This window comes from Pan paniscus, chromosome 1 (assembly GCF_029289425.2).
Source record: "Pan paniscus chromosome 1, NHGRI_mPanPan1-v2.0_pri, whole genome shotgun sequence".
NCBI lineage: Eukaryota > Metazoa > Chordata > Mammalia > Primates > Hominidae > Pan > Pan paniscus.
In genome coordinates, this window is record NC_073249.2 from 46,549,273 (window position 1) to 46,572,590 (window position 23,318).

Consider the following 23,318-nt stretch of genomic DNA (forward strand, 5'->3'; position numbering starts at 1 on the left):
AAAACAGTGGCTCGTAGTGTTTTTTCTTGTTTTGTTGTTGATGATGATTGTGTTTTGTTTTTGTTTTTATTTTGTAGAGGTGGGGGTCTCACTCTGTTGCCCAGGCTAGTCTTGAACTCCGGGCTCAAGCAATCCTCCCACCTCAGCCTCCCAAAGCACTGGGATTTAAAGGTGTGAGCCACTGCAGCTGGCCATTGTGTTAAAACCATCTGTTGATGATATTCTGAATTAGTTGCCAGCATTCAGAAAATTGAGAGGTCTAACATAAAAATTGAAATTTCCAACTTCTCTTGACAAATGACCAGATCTGCAAAGCTGGACCCACCTTCCCCCAGGGCACCTGTCCAGTAACTCTGAGCTTCAGAGACGGCATGCAGACCTGAGTTTGCCATGAGCCTACCACTCTCCACCATCCCCCAGACACGGAGGCTGAGCCTCAGCTGTCAGTTATAATGACACTTTTGCTACTGGATTCCTTTTTTTTTTTTTTTTTTTTTTTTTTTTTTTTTTTTTTTTTTTTTTTTTTTTTTGAGACGGAGTCTCGCTGTGTCTCCCAGGTTGGAGTGCAGTGGCGCGATCTCGGCTCACTGCAAGCTCCGCCTCCCAGGTTCATGCCATTCTCCTGCCTCAGCCTCCCAAGTAGCTGGGACTACAGGCGCCCGCCAACACGCCCGGCTAATTTTTTGTATTTTTAGTAGAAACGGGGTTTCACCGTGTTAGCCAAGATGGTCTCGATCTCCTGACCTCGTGATCCGCCCGTCTCGGCCTCCCAAAGTGCTAGGATTACAGGCGTGAGCCACCGCGCCCGGCCCCTTTTTTTTTTTTTTGAGACAGAATTTCACTCTCGTTGCCCAGGGTGGAGTACAAAGGCGTGATCTTGGCTCACTGCAACCTCCACCTCCCGGGTTCAAGAGATTCTCCTGCCTCAGCCTCCCAAGTAGCTGGGATTACAGGCATGCACCACCATGCCTGACTAATTTTGTACTTTTAGTAGAGACGGGGTTTCTCTGTGTTGGTCAGGTTGGTCTCAAATTCCTGACCTCAGGTGATCCGCCTGCCTTGGCCTCCCAAAGTGCTGGGATTAGAGGCATGAGCCACCATGCCTGGCTGCTGCTGGATTCTTACACCAGGCCTACTTTACCCAGCTATGTTGTCTTGCAGCCCCTGTAGACATGAGAATGAGGCCTCAGTCACTGTCTAAGGCAGAGTGCCCTGATATGATCTCAGTCCATGGAGAAAGAAAAGGGAAGTGCCATTTATCAAATATCTATTATATGCCAGGCACTGAAATTGACACCTTATACATATTTTCTTCTTCTTTTTTTTTTTTTTTTTTTTAGGTATGGTCTGGCTCTATCGCCCAGGCTGGAGTGCAGTGGTGGGATCTCAGCTCACTGCGACCTCTGCCTCCTGGAGTGAAGCCATCCTCCCACCTCAACCTCCCAAGTAGCTGGGACTACAGGCATGTACCACCTCACCCAGCCAATTTTTGTATTTTTTTTGTAGAGACAGGGTTTCACTATGTTGGTCAAGCTGGTCTTGAACTCATGAGCTCAAGCTATCTGCCCGCCTTGGCCTCCCAAAGTGTTGGAATTACAGGCGTGAGCCACCGTGCCTGGCCCGTATTTTCTTCTTTAATTGTTTTCCTCATCATGACCTCTTTTCATCTAGTCCTCACATGATGCCCATAGTGATCTTTCCAAAGCACAACTCGGATCATTTTGTTGTCCTTCCGAAAACTGTTTGATGATTCCCTATTACCATCAAGATAGCCTAAACCCTTTCATTTGTTTCTACAGCCTTTTGTTTTTGTTTTTGAGACAGAGTCTCGCTCTGTTGCCCAGGCTGGAGTATAGTGGCGTGATTTTAGCTCACCGCAGCCTTGAACTCCTGGGTTCGAGTGATCCAACCTCAGCCTCCTGAGTTGCTGAGACTACAAGTGTGAGGCACTGTTCCTGGCTGGTTTGTTTTTTAAATAACTTTTTTTGAGATATAATTCACATACCACAAAATTCATTCTTTTCCAAGTTCAAATTTAATGGTGTTTAGCATATTAACAGAGTAGTGCAACAATCACCACAGTCAATTTCAGAACATTATCATCATTCCAAAAAGAAACCCCACACCTGTTAGCAGTCATTTCCCATTCCCCTTTCCCCAGCCCCTGTCCACCAATCTACTTCCTGTTTCTATGGATTTGTGTATTCTGGATACTTCATATCAATGAATCATACAATATGTAGCCTTTTGTGACTCGCTTATTTCATGTAGCAGAATGTTTTTAAGGTTCATATGTGTATGTATCTGTGCTTCATTCTTTTTTATTGCTGAATAATATTTCACTGTATGAAGGTACTACATTTTCCTTACCCATCCATCAGTTGGTGGACATGTTCATTGTTACCATGCTTTGTTTATAATAATGCTGGTATGAACATTCATGTATAAGCCTTTGTGTGAATGTATGTTTTCATTCTCTTGAGTATGTACCTGGGAGTGGAATTGCTTGATAATATGGCAATTCTAATATTTTGAAGAACTGCTAAATGCTTTTCCAAAGTGGTTGCACCATTTTACAACCCCAGCAGCATGTATGAGGATTCTAATTTCTCCACATCCTAGATAACATTTATTTTCCTTTAAAAAAAAAATTATAGCCACCCAGGCATGGTGGCTCACACCTGTAATCCCAGCACTTTGGGATGCCAAGGTGGAAGGATTGCCTGAGCCCAGGAATTTGAGACCAGCCTGGGCAACATGACAAGACCTAGTCTCAAAAAAAGGAGGCCAGGCGCGGTGGTTCACGCCTGTAATCCCAGCACTTTGGGAGGCCGAGGTGGGCGGATCACCCGAGGTCAGGAGTTCTAGACCAGCCTCAACATGGAGAAACCCCATCTCTACTGAAAATACAAAATTAGCCAGGCATGATGGTGCATACTTGGGAGGCTGAGGCAGGAGAATAGCTTGAACCTAGGAGGCAGAGGTTGTGGTGAGCCGAGATCACGCCATTGCACTCCAGCCTGGGCAACAAGAGTGAAACTCCGTCTCAAAAAAAAAAAAAAAAAAAAAAAAACGGAAAGAAAAATTAAATTAAAAAAAAAAGAATGAATTTGGACCCCCAGCACTTTGGGAGACCAAGGCAGGTGGATCATGAGGTCAGGAGCTTGAGACCAGCCTGGCCAACATAGTGAAACCCCATCTCTACTAAAAATACAAAAAATTAGCTGGGTGTGGTGGCGAGTGCCTATATTCCCAGCTACTCAGGCAGCTGAGGCAGGAGAATTGCTTGAACCGGGGAGGCAGAGGTTGCAGTGAGCCAAGATCATGCCATTGCACTCCAGCCTGGGTGACAGAGCAAGACTCTGTCTCAAAAAAAAAAAAAAAATAGCCATCCTGGTGGGTGTGAAGTGGTATTTCATTTGTGGTTTTGATTTGCATTTCCCTAATGACTGATGATGAAATCTTTTCATGTGCTTATTGGCCACTGGTATGTTGTCTTTGGAGAAATCCCTTAGCCCATTTTTACAGTGGGTTATTTGTCTTTTTATCATTGAGTTGTAAGAATTCTTTCTGTGGCTGGACGCGGTGGCTCACACCTGTAATCCCAGCACTTTGGGATGCCGAGGCGGGCGGATCATGAGGTCAAGAGATTGAGACCATCCTGGCCAACATGGTGAAACCCTGTTTCTACTAAAAATACAAAAATTAGCCGAGCGTAGTGGTGCGCACCTGTAGTCCCAGCTACTCGGGAAGCTGAGGTAGGAGAATCGCTTGAAACTGGGAGGCAGAGGTTGCAGTGAGCAGAGATCGCGCTACTGCACTCCAGCCTGGCAACAGAGTGAGACTCCATCTCAAAAACAAATAAATAAATAAATAAATCTTTCTATATTCTGGATACCAGTCTCTTATCAGATATATGATTTGCAAATTTTTTTTCCATGCTGTTTGTTGTCTTTTCACTTTAATAGTTGCTTTGAAGCACACAAAAAATTTTAATTTGTTGAAGTCTAATTTATCTATTCTTTGAGTGCTTGTGTTCTGGTGTCATATCTAAGAAACTTGCCTAATCCAAGATCACGATTGATATTTTTGTTTTCATCTCAGAATTTTATAGTTTTAGTTCTTACATTTAGGTCTATAATGCTTTTTTATGTTAATTTTTTTTGGGGGGGGGATGGAGTCTTGCTCTGTCTCCCAGGCTGGAGTGCAGTGGCCTGATCTCGGCGCACTTCAACCTCCACCTTCTGGGTTCAAGGGATCCTCCTACCCCAGCCTCCTGAGTAGCTAGGATTACAGGCACATGCCACCATACCTGGCTAATTTTTGTATTTTTAGTAGAGACAGAGTTTTACCATGTTGGCCAGGCTGGTCTTGAACTCCTGACCTCAGGTGATCCACCCGCCTCAGCCTCCCAGAGTGCTGGGATTACAGGCGTGAGCCACCATGTCCAGCCTTATTTTTTATATGATGTGAGTTAGGGGTCCAAATTCATTCTTTTTTTTTTTTAATTTAATTTTTCTTTTTCTTTTTTTCTTTCTTTTTTTTTTTTTTTGAGACGGAGTTTCGCTCTTTTTGCCCAGGCTGGAGTGCAATGGCACGATCTCAGCTCACCACAACCTCTGCCTCCCAGGTTCAAGCTATTCTCCTGCCTCAGCCTCCCAAGTACGCACCACCACGCCTGGCTAATTTTGTATTTTTAGTAGAGACGGGGTTTCTCCATGTTGAGGCTGGTCTAGAACTCCTGACCTCAGGTGATCCGCCTGCCTCGGCCTCCCAAGGTGCTGGGATTACAGGCGTGAGCCACCACGCCCGGCCTCTTTTTTTTTTTTCCGAGACTGGGTCTTGTCATGTTGCCCAGGCTGGTCTCGAACTCCTGGGCTCAGGCAATCCTTCCACCTTGGCATCCCAAAGTGCTGGGATTACAGGTGTGAGCCACCAGGCCTAGCCCAACTTCCTTCTTTTGCATGTAGATATTCAGTTGTTCCAACACCATTTGTTGAAAAGACAATTCTTTCTGCCACTTGATTATCTATGGCCCTTCTTTTTACTTATTTATTTTTTTAGACAGGGTCTCACTGTATCACCCAGGCTAGAGTACAGTGGCGCAATCTTGGCTCACAGCAAGATGTGGCCTTCTGCTTGTGATTAAAGGTGGTGTAGGAGACCCTGCGGTAGAAGAGGAAATGTCTGCAGAGGATTGGGCTCTGCAGACCTCCACCTCCCATGCTTAAGCGATTCTCCCTCCTCAGCCTCCTGAGTAGCGGGGATTACAGGTACATGACATCAGGCCTGGCTAATTTTTTTTTTTTTTTTTTTTTTGTAGAGACAGGTTTTCACTATGTTGTCCAGGCTGGTCTTGAACTCCTGGACTCAAGCAATCCACCCACCTCGGCCTCCCAAGTGCTGGGATTATAGGCATGAGCTACTGCGCCTGACCTCCTTTGACCTTCTTAAGCTGGCCCTTTCTTAGTCCTGTGGCTTCATCTTCTGCGTTACCCTCACCCAGGCTTGCCCTCCATCTCCAGCTTCACTAAATGATTTACTCTGTCTCACCTTTGGCCCACTTCACCGCATGCTGCTTCTTCTACTGGAAAGTCTCCCTGCCTCTCTTCCCATATCACTTGGCTATTTTCTCTAATGATCTGGCAGGTCTAGGCTTAGATGTTACATCTTCCAGAAAGCCTTTCCTAAATCCTCAAGAATGTTTTGGGAACAGCAATTCTGTGCTCCCAAGGACCCTGTACTTAACCTCAATGTGATGCTTAACACACCTGTGTATATCTTACTCCCATAAAAACCCTCTTCACAGATAGTAGCTTTTTTTGTGCCTGGCATGTAGTAGGCACTCAATAAATATCTGATGAATCCCAGAAGTAAAGGAAGAGGACAATTTTGAGAAGGAAGACATAATTAGAACTGTGTATTGCTGCAGAAAGTTAGGGAGAATGAGATCTGAAAAAGTCACTGGGTTTTGACTATTCTCGTCATGACAAATAGGGAAGAGTTTCAGTAGCATTGTGGATGCAGAGGCCAGTGTGGACACAGAAACCAGAGTTAAGGGATGAATTGCTGATGAGTGAAGCTTTAGTTACAAACTTTTTTTTTTTTTTTTGGAGACAGGGTCTTACTCTGTTACCCAGGCTGGAGTGTAATGGCATAATCATGGCTCACTGCAGCCTCAACCTCCTGGGCTCAAGTGATCCTCCTGCCTCAGCCTCCTGAGTAGCTAGAACCACAGGCACATGCCACCACAACCTGGCTAACTTTTTAATTTTTTGTGGAGACAGGGTCTTGCCGTGTTGCCTAGGTTGGTCTTGAACTGCTGGCCTCAAGAGATCCTCCCACCTCAGCCTCCTAAGGGAGGCTGCAATTACTGGCATGAGCCACCATACCCAGCCTAGTTAAAACCTATTTGTGCCCAAGTTTGTTGGTGAGGAAAGGAGGGAACTAGATTGGCACTGTGAAACAGCTTCAATAATAGAGCTAAGGGATTCGTTTTATTGCTATTTGTCCATCTGCTACTTTCCTGCACTTCGGAGATTTTAACTTCTAATGAGAGTCCCTTTCATGGCTTTTTATGATGTCAATTCTAGGTATTCAGCCGTGATTTTCCTGCCTGCCCTCCTATGACCACATACCTCATCCCCACCTCTGCCTCCGTGTGAACATAGAAGTGCATACATGCACATGCATGTATCCACAGGGACACCTTGATTTGGGCTGATCTCAGCATCCCAGGTATCTAAAGATTTTGGGAGTGACCAAAACTCTCCCCAAATTCGGATAAGCTATATATGCCACAGCAAAAGATATCCTTTGAGAGTTGTTTGGATAGAAAGGAAGCAACAAGTCTCCTGACATCTTGGCGGCACCAACAGACTGATAGTCTTCTCTGTCTGCCCTTCATTCCACTGTGTCTCCCCTATGTCACTCATATAGACTAGAATGAAATGACTTTAAGATTTTAATTTTTCATACCTCTACTGATTTATCTTCAGCATTGATCCACTTGCTGCTATTTGTCATTTTTCTCCCAGAGGTAGATATGCCTGATCATGAGCCCCCCAGCCTGACCAGCTTTCACCACCAGCCTCACACAGCTCACGTGGTACCCCATACCTTTCAGAAGTATCTTCTGATCCATCTGCCCCTCCGAAAGATGTCCCAGCAAGGCGAAGCTGGTGCAGTGCTGCGGCACCCCCTCAGGTTGGTAGCCCAGCTCCACCTGCCCCTTCTCCAGGGCGTACCTCCCATCCACAATGGAGCCCGTCATCACTTGCACCCTGCTCAGGTTTGCTGGATGGTTCAGAATCACCGTCAGGTGGTTTCCTATACTAATGTTGTGTGTCCAAAAGAATGACTCATCCAGAGTGTAGGCCTCCCAGGGGAAATGCACATCGGAAAGCTGCATATCAGTGAAGACAGCTCCAGGCGGGTTGTTGGGACCATCGGCATTCTTTTTCTGAAGTGCTGTGGCCTTCTGCTTATGATCAAAGGCAGTGTAGGAGACCCTGTGGTAGAATAGGAAAGGTCTGCAGAGGATTGGGCTTTCCTGGACCAGGAGCGTATGGAAATGAGAAATCAGGCTGTCAAGGGGTTTCTCCTTGTAGAAGAGAAGGAGGAAATGGGCCAGGAGTGGGAGGTCCCTGCTGTGGAAGAGTTTGCCAAGGAAGCCCATATTGGAGAACTCCATTAGCACCCACGAGTTGGACTTCATGGTGGTCACCCTTGAATGAATGTGGGTGACAAAGTTGGGGGCAAAAAAGACATTGTCCTCTATTAACAGGAAGTAATCAGAGAACTTTGTGGCAAAGCTCATGAGGAAGGCATGATCTACGTTCTGCTTGGAGTAGAATTCGCCATGAAAGGCCTCATCCCTGATGCTCTCCACAGTGGGGTAGGCATCGGATGAAGCATGGATCAGTAGCAACTGCCCTTTCAAGATCTGTGGGCTGAAGAGGCTTGAAATATGGGCAAGAGTTTCTCTGAGCCAGGTGAGGTCAGAATCTGCCAGGTGGACCAGCACCGTGAGACGTTTCTGCTCAGCCTTAGAAGAAACACGGAACAGGGAGACCAATGTGTACAAGAGGCTGCTTCCATCCCCTTGCTGCACTGATGAGATCCCCACTGTCAGCCATGCTGAGGAGAGGTAAAAATAGGGACAACTGTCAGTGCACAGTAATAGTGACGGTTGTCAGAAGGGTTAGGGGTTGGGATCCTATGTGGGACCTTCACTCTTCCTTCCTCCCTCTTATTTCCCACCTGTTTTTCCCTTGGTGGAGGGGATGTTTACATCCTTGCTGCTCGAAGTGTGGTCCTTAGTCCAGCAACATCAGGCTGCTCTGTAAGCTCATTTCAAATACAGGATCTCGATCCCTACCTCAGATTTGATCAGAAGCTGCATTTTCACAGTATCACCAGGTAACTTGTATGCACAGTAAAGTTTGAGAAGTACTAAGCTAGGTGATGCTGAGTGTCTGTGGGTTCTGCTCAGTCTTCTTTGAGCCTAGAACTTTGTGGTGTATGGTTTAGGGGCTCAATAAATATTAGCTATTATAATAGTTATAATTGTTGTCAATTATATTATTATATTGTTGTCAATTGTTGTCGTCTTCCCAAAGCTGCCCTTTGAAGGAGGTATATTAGGAAAAGGACTTCCCCTGGAAGTCAGGAGCCTGGAGTTTTTGTCCCAGTTCTGCCACTGATTGTGTGATCTTGAGCAAGTCCCTTCAGCCCTGAGTTTAGTTCCTGATCCATAAACTGGGGGAGTTGGACTATGCGACTCTAAGACCCCTTCTAATCCAAATGTTCTCTAATCTAGTGATTCCACCTTCTTATAGCAATTAACTTTAGTAACTGGCCAAGAAGGGAAAAAAAGAAAAGTAGTAGCCAACGTTATCTTTTTCCTCCTTCCTCCTCATACTGCTGATATATAAATATTTGCCTTGGGGAAGGAGGAGAGAATTAACTGCCAGATTCTTTTTTTTTTTTTTTTTTTTTTTTTGAGAAGGAGTCTCACTCTGTTGCCCAGGCTGGAGTGCAATGGTGCGATCTTGGCTTACTGCTACTACCGCCTCCCAGGTTCAAGCGATTCTCCTGCCTCAGCTTCCTGAATAGCTGGGATTACAGGTGTCCCCCACTGTGCCCAGCTAATTTTTGTATTTTTAGTAGAGACGGGATTTCACCATCTTGGCCAGGCTGGTCTCGAACTCCTGACTTCGTGATCCACCCACCTAGGCCTCCCAAAGTGCTGGGATTACAGGCATGAGCCACCACACTTGGCCATTGTCTGCCGGATTCTAATATTCCTGGGCACAGTCTGTTTTTCTCCTTCCCTCTTCTGCTTTCCTTCCTATCTGCCTGATCTCTCTGGCTGTCCCTACTTCCCCTAGGATACTGAATTCCTCCTTCTTGTTGGTACTCACTCTTTCTTCTCTTCTGGATTTTTTCCATATATTTGAAGGTGAGGTTCTGCCAGTCTTCTAGTGGTCTTGGGTCCTTCCGGCTGTTATAACTGGCCTCCGGGGGCATTGACAAGGGCAAACATATATATCCTTTCATAAAAAGAACAAATTTTACACCCCAGTGGCTTCCCATAAGCTTTTCTAGGGGAAGAGGTGGAGTGAACCATTCTCCCTAGAGTGAGCCCGGCACATTCTCAGGATGCCTGGCCATTGGCTAAAATATCCAGGGCTCAAGCAGTATTTGCTGTCTTCTTTACCTTAATGAATAAGGAAAATAAATACAGCTTCTTCATGGACTAATAGGCCCAGGTCCATACCCCCATTCCCTTTGGAGCTTCCTGCTCTCAGGTGAAAAGGTCAGGAAGGAAGAAAGCCCAGGGGCTTTCCAGAATCTGCCTGTCCACACCATTTCCACCCTATATTCCCAGTTCCCAAACTGAGCAAGGCTCAAGACTTGCTACTTGGCCTTTGACAGTCATCACATTTTGATCATCTTCAGTTTCCTTGGGGGTTTTCAAAGTGATGAAGGGCCACAGGAATACAATGCCCACTGAGAGTATGAAGCATTTCCTGATGGAACACCGCATCACGTCTGCGTCAGGATACAGTTCCTATAGCAAGAAGTCAACGTGTACAGCTGGAGAACTCTCTCCCTCCAGTCCATGCCTAGAACTTCCCTTCTGCCCTCTGGAAGGCTTCTCCACTTGTATTAACCACCCCATGTCCGCCCCCATATTCTATCTTTCCTCATTGTTAACTTATTTCCAAGATCTCAGTTCCCTATGACCTCCGCCTCCTGGGTTCAAGCGATTCTCCTGCCTCAGCCTCCCGAGTAGCTGGGATTACAGGCACGCACCACTGCGCCTGGCTAATTTTTGTACTTTTAGTAGAGACGGGGTTTTACCATGTTGGCCAGGCTGGTCTCGAACTCCTGACCTCAAGTGATCTGCCCGCCTCAGCCTCCCAAAGTGCTGGGATTACAGGCATGAACCTCTGTGCCTGCCATCCAAGCACACCCTTTTATCTAATCTAGGAACCTGATACAATAGAGCCTTATTCCCTGCTAAAGAAGGAAGATCACATGTCCCGTGATGATATTTGTTGCATTCACTTCATATGCTTGGAGATTCAACTTCCCCAAAGTCTCCCCTACTCAAAATGATGAAGGTTGGCTGAAGCTTTAGTGATACAGTCAATTTTTTTTTTTTTGAGATGAAATCTCACTCTGTTGCCCAGGCTGGAGTGCTGTGGCACAGCATCAGCTCACTGCAAGCTCCACCTCCCGGGTTCACGCCATTCTCCTGCCTCAGTCTCCCGAGTAGCTGGGACTACAGGTGCCCACCACCATGCCTGGCTAATTTTTGTATTTTCAGTAGAGACGGGGTTTCACCTTGTTAGCCAGGATGGTCTCGATCTCCTGACCTCATGATCCGCCCGCCTCGGCCTCCCAAAGTGCTGGGTTTACAGACGTGAGCCACCGTGCCTGGCCGATACAGTCAATTTATCTGAGTAAATAGATGGCCATTGTACTTTCCTTACCCCTGCTTTTTTACTTTATTTTTTGAGACAAGGCCTCGCTCTGTTGCTGAGACTGGAGTGCAGTGGCGTGATCATGGCTCACAGCAGCCTTGACCTTTCGGGCTTAAACGATCCTCCCACCTCAGCCTCCCAAGTAGCGGGGACGACAGATGCACACCACCACACCCAGCTAATTAAAAAAAAATTTTTTTTTTGTAGAGATAGGCTCTCCCTGTGTTGCCCAGGGTCATCTTGAACGCCTGGGGTCACATGATCTTCCTGTATCAGCCTCTGAAAGTGCTGGGATTACCGGCGTGAGCCACCACACCCTGCCTCCCACATTTTTAAAAACCAAATCAAACTATTAAAACAACTAAACCTGAAGTGTTGCCAAATGCCATGCCAAATTGGTGTCTTTGTCACTTTTTTTCATAAAGAGTATCCTTAATTTATTCCCATCTTTAATCTTATTCACAGACCTTGATTAGAACATGATTCTGTTAACTTAGAGTAAAAAAAAAAAAAGTCCTTTCCTGCGTGTTGGGTTATTGGAATTCAGGCTGGCTCAGCCTCAGAAGTGCTTGTATGCTGCTCTCTTCCTCTGTGAGTGTTTTTTCTCTAGTGAGATGTGTTTCTCTGATTGCTTCAAGATTATCAGAGGAAAGGCTTTAATATGCCTTCTCACCCCTTCTTGATTCTTTCCCTGTGTGATCAGTACACAAAAGAAAAGCTGTAGTCAGTGATTTCTGTGCTCCTGAGGCCATACTGTTCTCTAATCTTCCCCATTCCAGGGATGCCTTCCAGTTTAGTATTTTGGTAGAGGTTAACATGCTTTTCTCCCTTAGCCACTTCGCTTTTTGATGAGTTAGAAAAGTAGGCTGGGCACAGTGGCTCACGTCTGGAATCCCAGCTCTTTGGGAGGCTGAGGCAGGAGGATTGCTTGAGCCCAGTAGTACTGAGACCAGCCTGGGCAACATAGGGAGAGCTCCACCTCTGTTTAAGAAAAACAAATAATAACAATAATACTTATATCTCCAGGTAATCACAGTGATGAGGGAAAAAAAAATCTTATAGTAGTAAGGCTTTACAGATTAAACTTTTCTTACTTGGCTTCCTTTAGGAAAGACTTTTAGTCCCATAGGTGATTCACATACAAACCTCTTCATGTAAAAGAAATAGGCCTCTCTTCTCTAGACCATAAATGTGTGTGTGTGTGTGTGTGTGTGTGTGTGTATACACCGCTGGGCATGGTAGCTTACGCCTGTAATCCCAGCACTTTGGGAGGGCGAGGTGGGTGGATCACCTGAGGTCAGGAGTTCAAGACCAGCCTGGCCAACATCACGAAACCCCTTCTCTACTAAAAATACAAGAATTAGCCAGGCATGGTGGCATGTGCCTGTAATCCCAGCTATTCAGGAGGCTGAGGCAGGAGAATCACTTGAACCTGGGAGGCGGAGGTTGCAGTGAGCCGAGATTGTGTTACTGTACTCCAGCCTGGGCAACAGAGCAAGACTCCACCTCAGGGGAAAAAAAAGGGGGTGGGGGCTTTTGGGCCAGGCGAGGTGGGACTTGGATAAAGATCACCCAGTGAAAGTGTGTGGGCACTCAGGCCTTCAATCCCAGCATTTCAGGAGGCCAAAGCAGGAGGATCACTTGAGGCCAGGAGTTGGAGACCAGCCTGGGCAACATAGTGAGACCCCGTCTCTACAAAAAGTAAAATTAGCCAGGTGTAGTGGCACATGCCTGAAGTCCCAGCTACTCGGGAGGCTGAGGTGGGAGGATCGCCTTAGCCTAGTAGGTCGAGGCTGCAGTGAGCTGAGATTGTGCCACTGCACTCCATCCAACCTAGGGGAGAGTGAGACCCTCTCTGTCTCTCTCTCTCTCTCAAAAAAAAAAAAGGCTTTAGGCAGGGAATAAGGCTCTAATTGCAGTTAAAGGGTTTCACCACCACAGGCATAGCTCTGTTCCCCTTTGGTACCTCCCGTGTAGTTTCCCAGTCACGGAGGGAAGACTGCTGTCATTCAGCCCTCTGAGTTCAACAGACTTCTGGAAAAGGCAGGAGACAGAAAAACAAAAAGGAGCTGGGGTGATAAGGACCAGTCACTCTAGGAGTAATGAACAGAGGGTGAGGCCAGGCACAGCAAACAAAGGTCTCCCCAGTTTTCTATCCTTGAGCTAAGCTCCCTCTGTGATGTTACTGTTGTGTCCTAGCCACCTACTCCCCATTGTCAGAGGAATGCACATGCAGGACTTACATGTGACCTGTTTGTGCTTCATCACTGCGAGCTATGACTTCGCATTCACCCTAAAGACCAGCATCAGTATCTTTTTAGATACTGAGCACTCACCTCCCCACCCGCACCGTGTCCCCTACTTCCTTACGTATCTCCTACATTCTCTCCTTCCCTCCTGTTGGTTCCACTGACGCTTAGGCTCGGACTCCTACTCCCTCTCGCCTTCCCAAGTTCTTCACCCCTGCAGTTATCCTCTTTCTCTTCTGCATGATCCACTTCCTTTCTCTTCTGCATGATCCACTTCTCCCTTTCTACTGGACGATTCTCATCACTAGGAAAAGGAGGTTTATTATCTTCCAGCAGGAAGAAGGCAAAAAGCAAAATGCCTCCCTGAATTCGTGTTCTTTTCCAGTTCTGTGCCATTTTTCTACAACTGCACACAGCAAAGCCCCTTGAAAGTGTTGTCTTTGTTAATTAGCCCCGCTTCATTTCACATTCTCCCTTCTCATCTTACTCAACCTTTCTGCAACTTTGACTCGGTTGACCACTATTGCCCCCTTGAAAGACTTTCTGGGGGTGCAGCCTGGTGCGGCGGCTCACACCTGTAATCCCAGCACTTTGGGAGGCCGAGGCAGGCAGATCACGAGGTCAGGAGTTTCAGAGCAGCCTGGCCAACATGGTGAAACCTCGTCTCGAAAAAAAATACAAAAATTAGCTGGGCGCAGTGGTGCGCGCCTGTAGTCCCAGCTACTGTAGAATCGCTTAAACCTGGGAAGTGGAAGTTGCAGTGAGCCGAGATTGCACCACTGCACTCCAGCCTGGGTGACAGATCGAGAGTCTGTCTCAAAAAAAAAAAAAGACTTTCTGCTCTGGCATCTCTCTTGCCACGCTGATTGGTCCCTCTCAGTTTCCTTTCTTGGCTCACTCTCTTCCCACCTTGTATATGTAGCAGTCTCATAGGGCTCTCTTCTCTTCCTACACAGTTTCCCTGGGTGATTTTATCCGAGTCCCATGGCTGTAATATAGATACACACACACACACACACACACACACACACACACACACACATGAATGTGTGTATGTATGTTATCAGGTAACTCCCAAATCTTATCTCTAGCCCTGACTCTTATCTTGATCCCTATCCTGAGCTCCAGATTACCTGACTATTCAACATCTTCCATTGGATGATAAGATATCTCAACTTTAACAGAACCAAAATAAAACTACGGATTCCTCCTACCTCCCAAATCATTTCCTCCCCAAGCTTTTTCTACCCCAGTATATAGCACCACCATTCACCCAGTTAGAGAAAAAAAAAAAAAAATCAGGGAGTTATACTTGGTGCCTCTCTTCTTGTTTTTTCTTTTACTCTTGATTTTTATATAGAGACAGGGTCTCGCTATGTTGGACAGGCTTGTCTTGAACTCCTGGCCTCAAGTGATCCTCCTGCCTTGGCCCCCAAAGTGCTGGAATTATAGGTGTGAGCCACCACACCCAGCCTTCTTTCTCCTTAATACTCCACAGTCTATTTAATCCTGCTACCTTTTCCTCCAAAATTTACCCAGAATATGACCACTTTTCAAAATCATCTTCTGAACTACTGCAACCACCTCCTAATTGATCTCTCACCTCTACCTTGATTCTTCTGCAATCTGTTGTCCACATGGCAGTCAGACAGACCTTTTCAAATTGTAAATCAAGTGATACCCACTCCCTGCCTACAATTCCCCAGTGCCTTCCCACTGCAAATAAGATGAAACCCAAATTCCACCCATGGTGTGCAGGCTTTCACCTGATCTAGTGTTTGGTTTTTTTGTTGTTGTTTTTTGTTGTTGCTTTTTTTTTTTTTTTTTTTTTTGAGACAGAGTCTCGCTCTGTCGCCCAGGCTGGAGTGCAGTGGCATGATCTCCGCTCACTGCAAGCTCTGCCTCCCGGGTTCACGCCATTCTCCTGCCTCAGCCTCCTGAGTAGCTGGGACTACAGGTGCCCGCCACCACTCCCAGCTAATTTTTTTGTATTTTTAGTAGAGACGGGGTTTCACTGTGTTAGTCAGCGTGGTCTCGATTTCCTGACCTTGTGATCTGCCCACCTCGGCCTCCCAAAGTGCTGGAATTACAGGCGTGAGCCATCGCTCCCGGCCGCTGTTTGTTTGTTTTTTGAGACAGAGTCTCACTCTGTTGCCCAGCCTGGAGCGCAGTGGTGCAATCTCAGCTCACTGCAACCTCCAGCCTCCTGGATTCAAGTGATTCTTCTGTCTCAGTCTCCTGGGTAGCTGGGATTACAGGCCCCTGCCACCGCACCCGGCTAATTTTTGTATTTTTAGTAGAAACGGGGTTTTGCCATGTTAGCCAGGCTGGTCTCGAACTCTTGACCTCAAGTGACCCATCCGCCTCAGCCTCCCAAAGTGCTGGGATTCCAGGCGTAAGCCACCACGCCCACCCCTGATCTAGCATTTTGCCTGCTGCTTTGACCTCATCTCCCTCCCCACTCTCCAGCCTCAGGGACTTTCTTTTTCTTTTGTTTTTCTTGGTATGTCCATCGGACATACCAAGCTGTTTCGTGACTCAGGGTCTTTGCACATGCTGTTCCTCTTTAAAATTTTTTTCTATTTTTTTTTTATTTTACAATATCTTCATGACATTCAATGTTCTTCTTAGAACTCTCTACTATAGATTTTCCAATAGCTGCTTTCTTCCTAACATTCAGATCTGAGCTCTGATGTTCTCTTTGCTGCCTTGGATCACTGTGGCTAACAGCGCTTGCCACCCCTCCCATTCCAGCCTCCCAGTACTTTTATCATGTATTCTGTTTTTCTCATAATTTATTTCATTGTTTTCTTTTGTTTTTGAGACAGAGCCTCACTCTGTTGCCCAGGCTGGAGTGCAATGGCACGATCTTGGCTCACTGCAACCTCTGCCTCCAGGGTTCAAGAGATTCTCCTGCCCCAGCCTTCTGAGTAGCTGGGATTACAGGCATGCACCACCACACCTGGCTAATTTGTGTATTTTTAGTAGAGACAGGGTTTTGCCATGTTGGCTGGGCTGGTCTCGAACTCCTGACCTCAAGTGATCCGCCCGCCTTGGCCTCCCAAAGTGCTGGAATTACAGGTGCAAGCCACTGCGCTTGGCCTCTCAGCATTTATTTCTACCAGAAGTTAACTTACTTCTTTGTGTGTGTGTTTATTGTCTGTCTCCATCCACTAGATTAGAATATAAGCCCTTAAAGGGCAGGGACTTTGTTTGATTCAGTGCTGTATCCATAGCACTCTGCATAAAACCTGATCCAGAGAACATGCTAAACAAGTATTTATTAACTTGCCAATTATAGGGACTACATGATAATGGTGAATGGTCATCTTTCTTCAACAAACACTATGCTAGGTGCTAGGGGCACAGCGGTGTCAGTCAGGGGGACTGGGCAGTACTCCAGAGAAGGGCAGTATATAGGTGATGGTTAAGCGCTCAGATTCGGGACTCAGACAGACAGCCAGAGCTGGAATCTGGTTCTGCAAGACTTGTTGTCCATGTGACCTTGGCCAAGTGACAGCCTCTCTGAATCCCAGTTCCTCATCTATAAAATGGAGATAAAAACGATGGCTACCCAGGACAGGGCTGGGCTAACAAAAAATAAATAAAAATAAAAATAAATGATGGCTACTTTCAAGAGTTCTTACGAGGATCAAAAGAGATCATCCTATATAAATAGTTATTATTTTTAAAAACAAAAAAAAGAGAGTATCCACATAAACATTCTTGGCTTACAGCAAGCACTCAATAAATGTTAGCTCTTTTCTGTAAGGAATGATTACCATCTTCAACCATGGAGACCAGCACTGCTTGCTTTCCCATTATACCTGAGAGATCCATCTTCCCTTATTCCTAAATCCTCATCCCAGTTTTTTTTTTTTAGATTTTCACACAGATGCACAACACTCTGAGAACCTTTCTGTATCTTGCCATCTGATTCCCACTTTTCTAAGGGATTTAGAGGAGGCAAAAAATAGAGAAGGAGAAATAAATATTAAAAAGCCCTGACACCCCACCCAGGTTCCTCATCCACATTGCAGTTAGGGGTGGCCATCCATGACAGTGTGCCTGTTGCCAGTGTGTGTTCCAGGAGTGGGCTCTGCACTTTGCTGGAAGCCAGAGTTCTCCTTTAAGCCTAAGAGCATAAGCTAGACCCATAGGGTAGGGATGGGCCAGGAGCTCACCTCCATTCCACCATTTATCTCTGGGTACCGTAGCTAATGCTCCCTTGGCAACCATTGTTTTTTCTGAAGGGCAAGAATCTCATCATCCCACTAGTCTCTTCTGGCAGGTGGAGAAGGGGCGTGGCCACAGGCATGTGTGATTGGCCCACACACTGTTTCTTAAAAATCTGATGAAAGATTGAACATTTAAGAATTGGAGGCTGGGTGCAGTGGCTCACGCCTGTAATCCCAGCACTTTGGGAGGCCGAGGTGGGTGGATCATGAGGTCAGGAGTTTGAGACCAGCCTGACCAATATGGTGAAACGCTGTCTCTAATAAAAATATAAAAAATTAGCTGGGTGCAGTGGCACGTGCCTGTAGTCCCAGTTACTTGGGAGGCTGAGGCAGGAGAATAGCTTGAATCTGGGAGGCAGAGGTCGCAGTGAGCTGAGATCATGTCACTGCACTCCAGCCAGGGGGGAAAAAAAAAAGAATTAGGAGAGCTGAACAGGCGTGGCTCATGCCTGTAATCCCAGCACTTTGGGAGGCCGAGGTGGTCGGATCACTTGAGGCCAAGAGTTTGAGACCAGCCTGGTCGACATGGCAAAACCCTGTCTCTACTAAAAATGAAAAATTAGTCAGGCATGGTAGCACATGCCTGTAATCCCATCTGCTTGGAAAGACAAGGCAGGAGAATTGTTTGAGCCCGGAAGGTGGAGTTTATAGTGAGATGAGATCATGCCACTGCAATCCAGTCTGGGTTACAGAGGGAGACTCTGTCTCAAACAAAAATCAAACAAACAAACAAAAACTGGGAGAGCTTTTATATAAAAGCCTAAATAACTGGCTTCTCTTGAAAAATAGAAACGTGGTGCAACCCTGGTCTGAGTAGTGATGTGCCCCCAGTAGCTGGACTTGCATTCTCACCTCTCCACAGACTTCACTTTGTTCACCTCCCCCATGTACCTGTCTGGCTTCTACACAGGCATTTGAGTTTTTAACTCTTGCTTTCACTCAGGTCTTGAGAGGTTCGAAGACTCTATGCTAGCTCTTGGTCTTAGATGTGGCACCTGTTTAGCATAGGGTGCTATAAAGATAAGGCACAAAGTGATCCCTGGGGTTGAAGGGCTGTGGGTAGAGATAGAAGGAAAATGTGGCTAGGCAGGGTGGCAGATTACACACCTGTAATCCCAGTACTTTGAGTGGCTGAGTCAGGCAGATCACCTGAGTCAGGCAGATCATCTGAGGTCAGGAGTTCAAGACCAGACTGGCCAACATGTTGAAACCCCATCTCTACTAAAAATACAAAAATTAGCTGGGCGTTTTGGCCTGTGCCTGTAGTCCCAGCTACTCGGGAGGCTGATGCAGGAGGATCTCTTGAACCCAAGAAGTAGAGGTTGCAGTGAGATCGCGCCACTGCACTCCAGCCTGGGTGACAGAGGGAGACTCTGTCTCAAAAATAAATAAATAAATAAATACAGACCAGTGAATAAAATAAATGGTGAAAAATAAATGGAAGAGAAAAGATATAATTATTGATTTAGTATATGATGTAGACGATATTCTGGGAGAATTCCATTGTTCATGGGGAATATAGAGGGAGTGACTGAAATTAAGATTATTGTTTTTTTTAAAATTATTTTATTTTATTTTTGAGATAGAGTCTCTCTCTGTCACCCAGGCTGGAGTGCAGTGGCGCAATCTCGGCTCAATGCGAGATTCGCCTCCTGGGTTCACGCCATTCTCCTGCCTCAGCCTCCGCAGCAGCTGGGACTACAGGCACTGGCCACCACGGCCGGCTAATTTTTTGTATTTTTAGTAGAGACGGGGTTTCACTGTGTGAGCCAGGATGGTCTCAATCTCCTGATCTTGTGATCTGCCTGCCTCAGCCTCCCAAAGTGCTGGGATTACACGCATGAGCCACTGTGCCGGCCGATTATTGTTACTTTTTAGAGACAGGGTCTTGCTTTGTCACCCAGGCTGGAGTGCAGTGGCACAATCATAGCTCACTGCAGCCTCAAACTCCTGGGCTCAAGGGATCCTCCCACCTCAGCCTCCCAAGTAGCTAGAACCACAGGTGTGTGCCACCACACCTGGCTATTTTTTTTCTTTTGGAGACGGAGTCTTGCTCTGTCGCCCAGGTTGGAATGCAGTGGCGCGATCTCAGCTCACTGCAGCTCTGCCTCCTGGGTTCAAGCAATTCTCCTGCCTCAGCCTCCTGGGTAACTGGGACTACAGGCACACGCCACCACACCAGGCTAATTTTTGTATTTTTAGTAGAGACGGGGTTTCACCATGTTGGCCAGGATGGTCTTGATCTCCTGACCTCAAGATCTGCCCGCCTCGGCCTCCCAAAATGTTGGGATTACAGGCATGAGCCACCGTGCCTGGCCATACAAAGGTAATATTGTTTTGTGAAACTTTTGTTGCTATTGCTATGTACAAAAAAAATACTGGAGATAAGTCAAAGTTTGAAGCCACTGTAGTCTAGAGGGGAGAGAATGGTTCGATGTTGGCAGATTAAGGGGCAGCTGGTGGTGAGATCTGACATGAAGCTTCTGTGTCCTCTTTCTTCAGCTTTAGAAGTCAGTTTGGTGTTTTGGGAAGATCAAAGGTAGGTACTAGGATGAACATTCTTTTCCTAGCTCTGCTATTACTGTCTGTGTGATTTTTGGCTAATTAACCTTTCCGAGTCTCAATTTCTCCATCTGAAAAATGGTAACACTAATACCACTCATTTCACAGGGCTGATGTTCTATGATTTACTCCCGGCTAATGGCCTTGTCTTATTCATGTTATTACAGTATTTCTAGTGGTTCCCCATCCCCGCTTCCTGCCAGGAAAGAGGAAAAAGGGAATTCACCTGTAGCATTTAGTGTGTCAGACGCTGTGCTGGGCACTCAGCATGATTTGGTTGAACATGGAATTCCAAATTCCCAGTTTCAACTGGGAATTTACAGTGGTGGTCTGTAAAGTGCTGACACAATGTTGCAGCAGTTTTCATTCTATTGTTAAGACTTTCATCCAAGATGCAGGCAATTCCAAACATTCCAGCTATCCAAGGCCATTGAGCATGCTGCCAGGGGCCCCTCAGCCCAGAGACCCAAATTAGGGGTGCTGGTGGTGACACTGCAGGATGAACAGGGAACATGAGTTTCCCTCTAATCCTCACAGCTTCTCTAAGCAGCTCACAGGATTGCTCCTTGGGAGTCCAGGGCTTCTCAAGTTGCCCAACTGGAATGGGAAGAAACACGCCCTGAAGCCCTGGTGTGGCTAACTTTGCCCCTCCCAATCCCTGTGGGCAGGGCTGGCAGCACCGTGGGAATGTTCCACTTGTCAGCGCCTGACCCCCACAAGGGTCTAGCCCTTTGAGCCCCACACCCAGGTAAACCAAAGCCCAGGACTGAGGGTGCAGTTACCCTGGATCTCAGTTGGGCTGAGTCATCAGAGAGGGATTCCAGGACAGGAGAGGAAGAGCAGATGGGAGGAGGAAGAGGTATTTATTAGTTACCAGGTGGCTCCCAGGACCCAGACCCAGCTTCCCAAGAACAGAAACCCAGAAATGAGCGCCTGGTCAAGGTGTAAGCTGTTCCCCAAGGGCAGCCCCGACAGCTGGGGCTAAAGCAGAACAGTGAGCACAGAAGTCCACCATAAGGGACCAGCTCAGCAGTAGACGATAGCATAGGAGGGGTTGCTGGTTCCCGGGAATTAAGCAGGGCAGGGAATGGGGGAGGATGGGTTTATCTCACCTGTGGTGCCCACCCATTGTGGAGGCTCCCTCAACACCGTTCTGAGCCTCCTTCCTGCTTCATGTGGTCAACCAGATTCTTCTTTGTCCAGCCCAAAGCTCCATCCTCAGCCAATGGTAGCCACAGAAACTCAAGGCCATTTACCCTCCCTTTCAACAAATATTTGTGGAGCGTGTGCCACGTGCCTGGTGCCAAGGAGAGAGACATTACTCCTTCCCTCTAGAGGCTTACAATCTGGCAGGAGAGGAATATGTATGGGGAGAGTGCAGGGACACCGCGGAAAAAAGACAAATACTGAGTTATAAGTGTTGTAATAGGGGGTAGTAACAAGACGTTGTAGGACTACACAAAATAAAACAAGAAGGCCAAATCGCAAGCGTTTGTGGGTTTCACAGGGGACATATGACAGCAAACATTCCAGGGCACCGCGAGATGGTGAGGAGAGATGATGGCATTGAATTGGAGAGATGAGCTGAGATGGACTGCGCAGAGGACGAGGGAAAGCCGGTGCACTGGAGACTGGGGGAGACGAGAGGATCCACCGGGTTGGGAGGGGAAGGGTGGTGGTAGAAGCACGAGCAAGGCAGAGACCGGAGGCCAGGGCGGAAGGGAGGCTCACGGACGACACCGGGAGCCCTGGAAAGTTGTCAGAGGCGGCGAGGGGGTGGGGAGCGGGCCCTACACGTGCGCTACGTGCTGCGCCGGCCGCTGGGGAGCCCGGTCTGCCCCCCTCATCCCAGAACCCGGTCCCAGGGCAGTTGCACGGCGCCCAGGGGGAGGGGAGGGAGGAAGTTCCCCCAAGTTTGCAACCCGGCAGCGTGGTCTTCGCAACGCGGCTACCGGAAGGAACGCGAGGAGCGCCTCATCACCAGGCGGGTGTATCTAGGGGCGAAGGCTGCAGATCTGGGGCGCAGGCTGGAAAGTGGGATGCAGCCGGTTGACGTGAGGTCTGGGAGTTGGATGGACCGAATGAGGATGGAGACACCTAGGGATGTGTCCGAAGGATCTGGCGCTGCACAAATGAGGGCGGTTTGGGGGACGGAGGCCCGGGCGGGGGCGGAGTGTTGTCCAAGAGTAAGGAGGGGGTTCCTGGAGACGTGGCACTCGGAGCGGGGCTGGGTTCCGCTCCGGCCGCCTGGGCTGCAGCTCCGCTATGGCCTAGGAACCCGAACCTGACCCCGCCTAGGCCTCGCACCCAGCCCTCTGGGAGCTCCGACCCCGGCACCTCCAGGATGGGGTTGCCCAGGTCCGGCCTCTGGGGTGTCCAGCCGGCCGTAGACGAGACAATGCGGCACGGGCCCCGCCCCCGGAGGATGACGCGCCCGGCTGCCGGCCAATCAGCGCCCGTGGCTAGGCTCTTTAAAAAAAGAAGGGCCGGCGCGGTGTGGCTGTCAGCTGGGAGGGATCCCTCCGCCCATGTAAACATCATAAAGGGCAAGGGGAGCGTCTGTTGTGGGCGGGGGAGCGGCTGCCTTCCCGGAGAGTCCTCTCGGTCCCTAGGTTCCCCTCAAGACGCCGGCAACCGCCCCGTCCCTTAACGTCACACCGGGTCTGCTGGGAGCCAAACAGCTGCGGCCTGATCTGGGAGCGATGGAATCTCATCACTTAGGGTCACTACCGGAAATGGAGGAAGCCGGACTGGGAGACCTTGAGAGTTGGGAGCGAGAGGGAATCGTAGGACGCAGCTGAGAATTGGGAAAGACTTTCTTAGGCTTGTTCTTCCTGTCCATCTCAGTTAAATAATAATCATAACTCATATAAGTCTAGAATTTGTCTCAAAGTTATGCCTACCTGGCTCGTAGGATGCCAACGTTAGGAGTGAAAATAGTCAACGCTCTCCCGAGAGAGCACATGACACTACATAAGCTTCATCAAGACCCTCGGAGGCCCAGAATGCGCACCAAAGAGCCATCGACGATAATTCTTCTACCCAACTTTTATTTAGTATTATTAAATATTCAGTAAAGTTAAAAGAAATTTGCATCAAATTCCTCTATACCCACTACCTAGATTCTATTATAACTTGCCACATCGCGTATCTATCTTGCACTGATAATTCTTTTAATAGTGTATTAGCTGTCCCCTGGGCTTGACTCTCCATTGCAGTAGGGAGCAGGAAAAGGCTTCAGGTCCCAAAGCCCTGGAGAGCTAAGAAAGGGAATA

At 47.6% G+C, this 23,318-nt stretch overlaps 1 protein-coding gene across 2 annotated transcripts; it reads right to left on the minus strand.

Moving 5' to 3' along the window:
* Positions 1-2,610: 2,610 nt before the first annotated feature.
* On the minus strand, positions 2,611-22,412 carry MGAT4E (alpha-1,3-mannosyl-glycoprotein 4-beta-N-acetylglucosaminyltransferase-like protein MGAT4E). Of its 2 annotated transcripts, NM_001422473.1 has the most exon segments (5): positions 6,953-8,139; positions 9,426-10,075; positions 12,961-13,028; positions 20,270-20,535; positions 21,156-22,412. In NM_001422473.1, coding segments are annotated over 2 exon segments (1,296 nt in total). In that variant the 5' UTR covers positions 9,598-10,075; positions 12,961-13,028; positions 20,270-20,535; positions 21,156-22,412; the 3' UTR covers positions 6,953-7,015.
* Between the last annotated feature and the right edge of the window lie 906 nt (positions 22,413-23,318).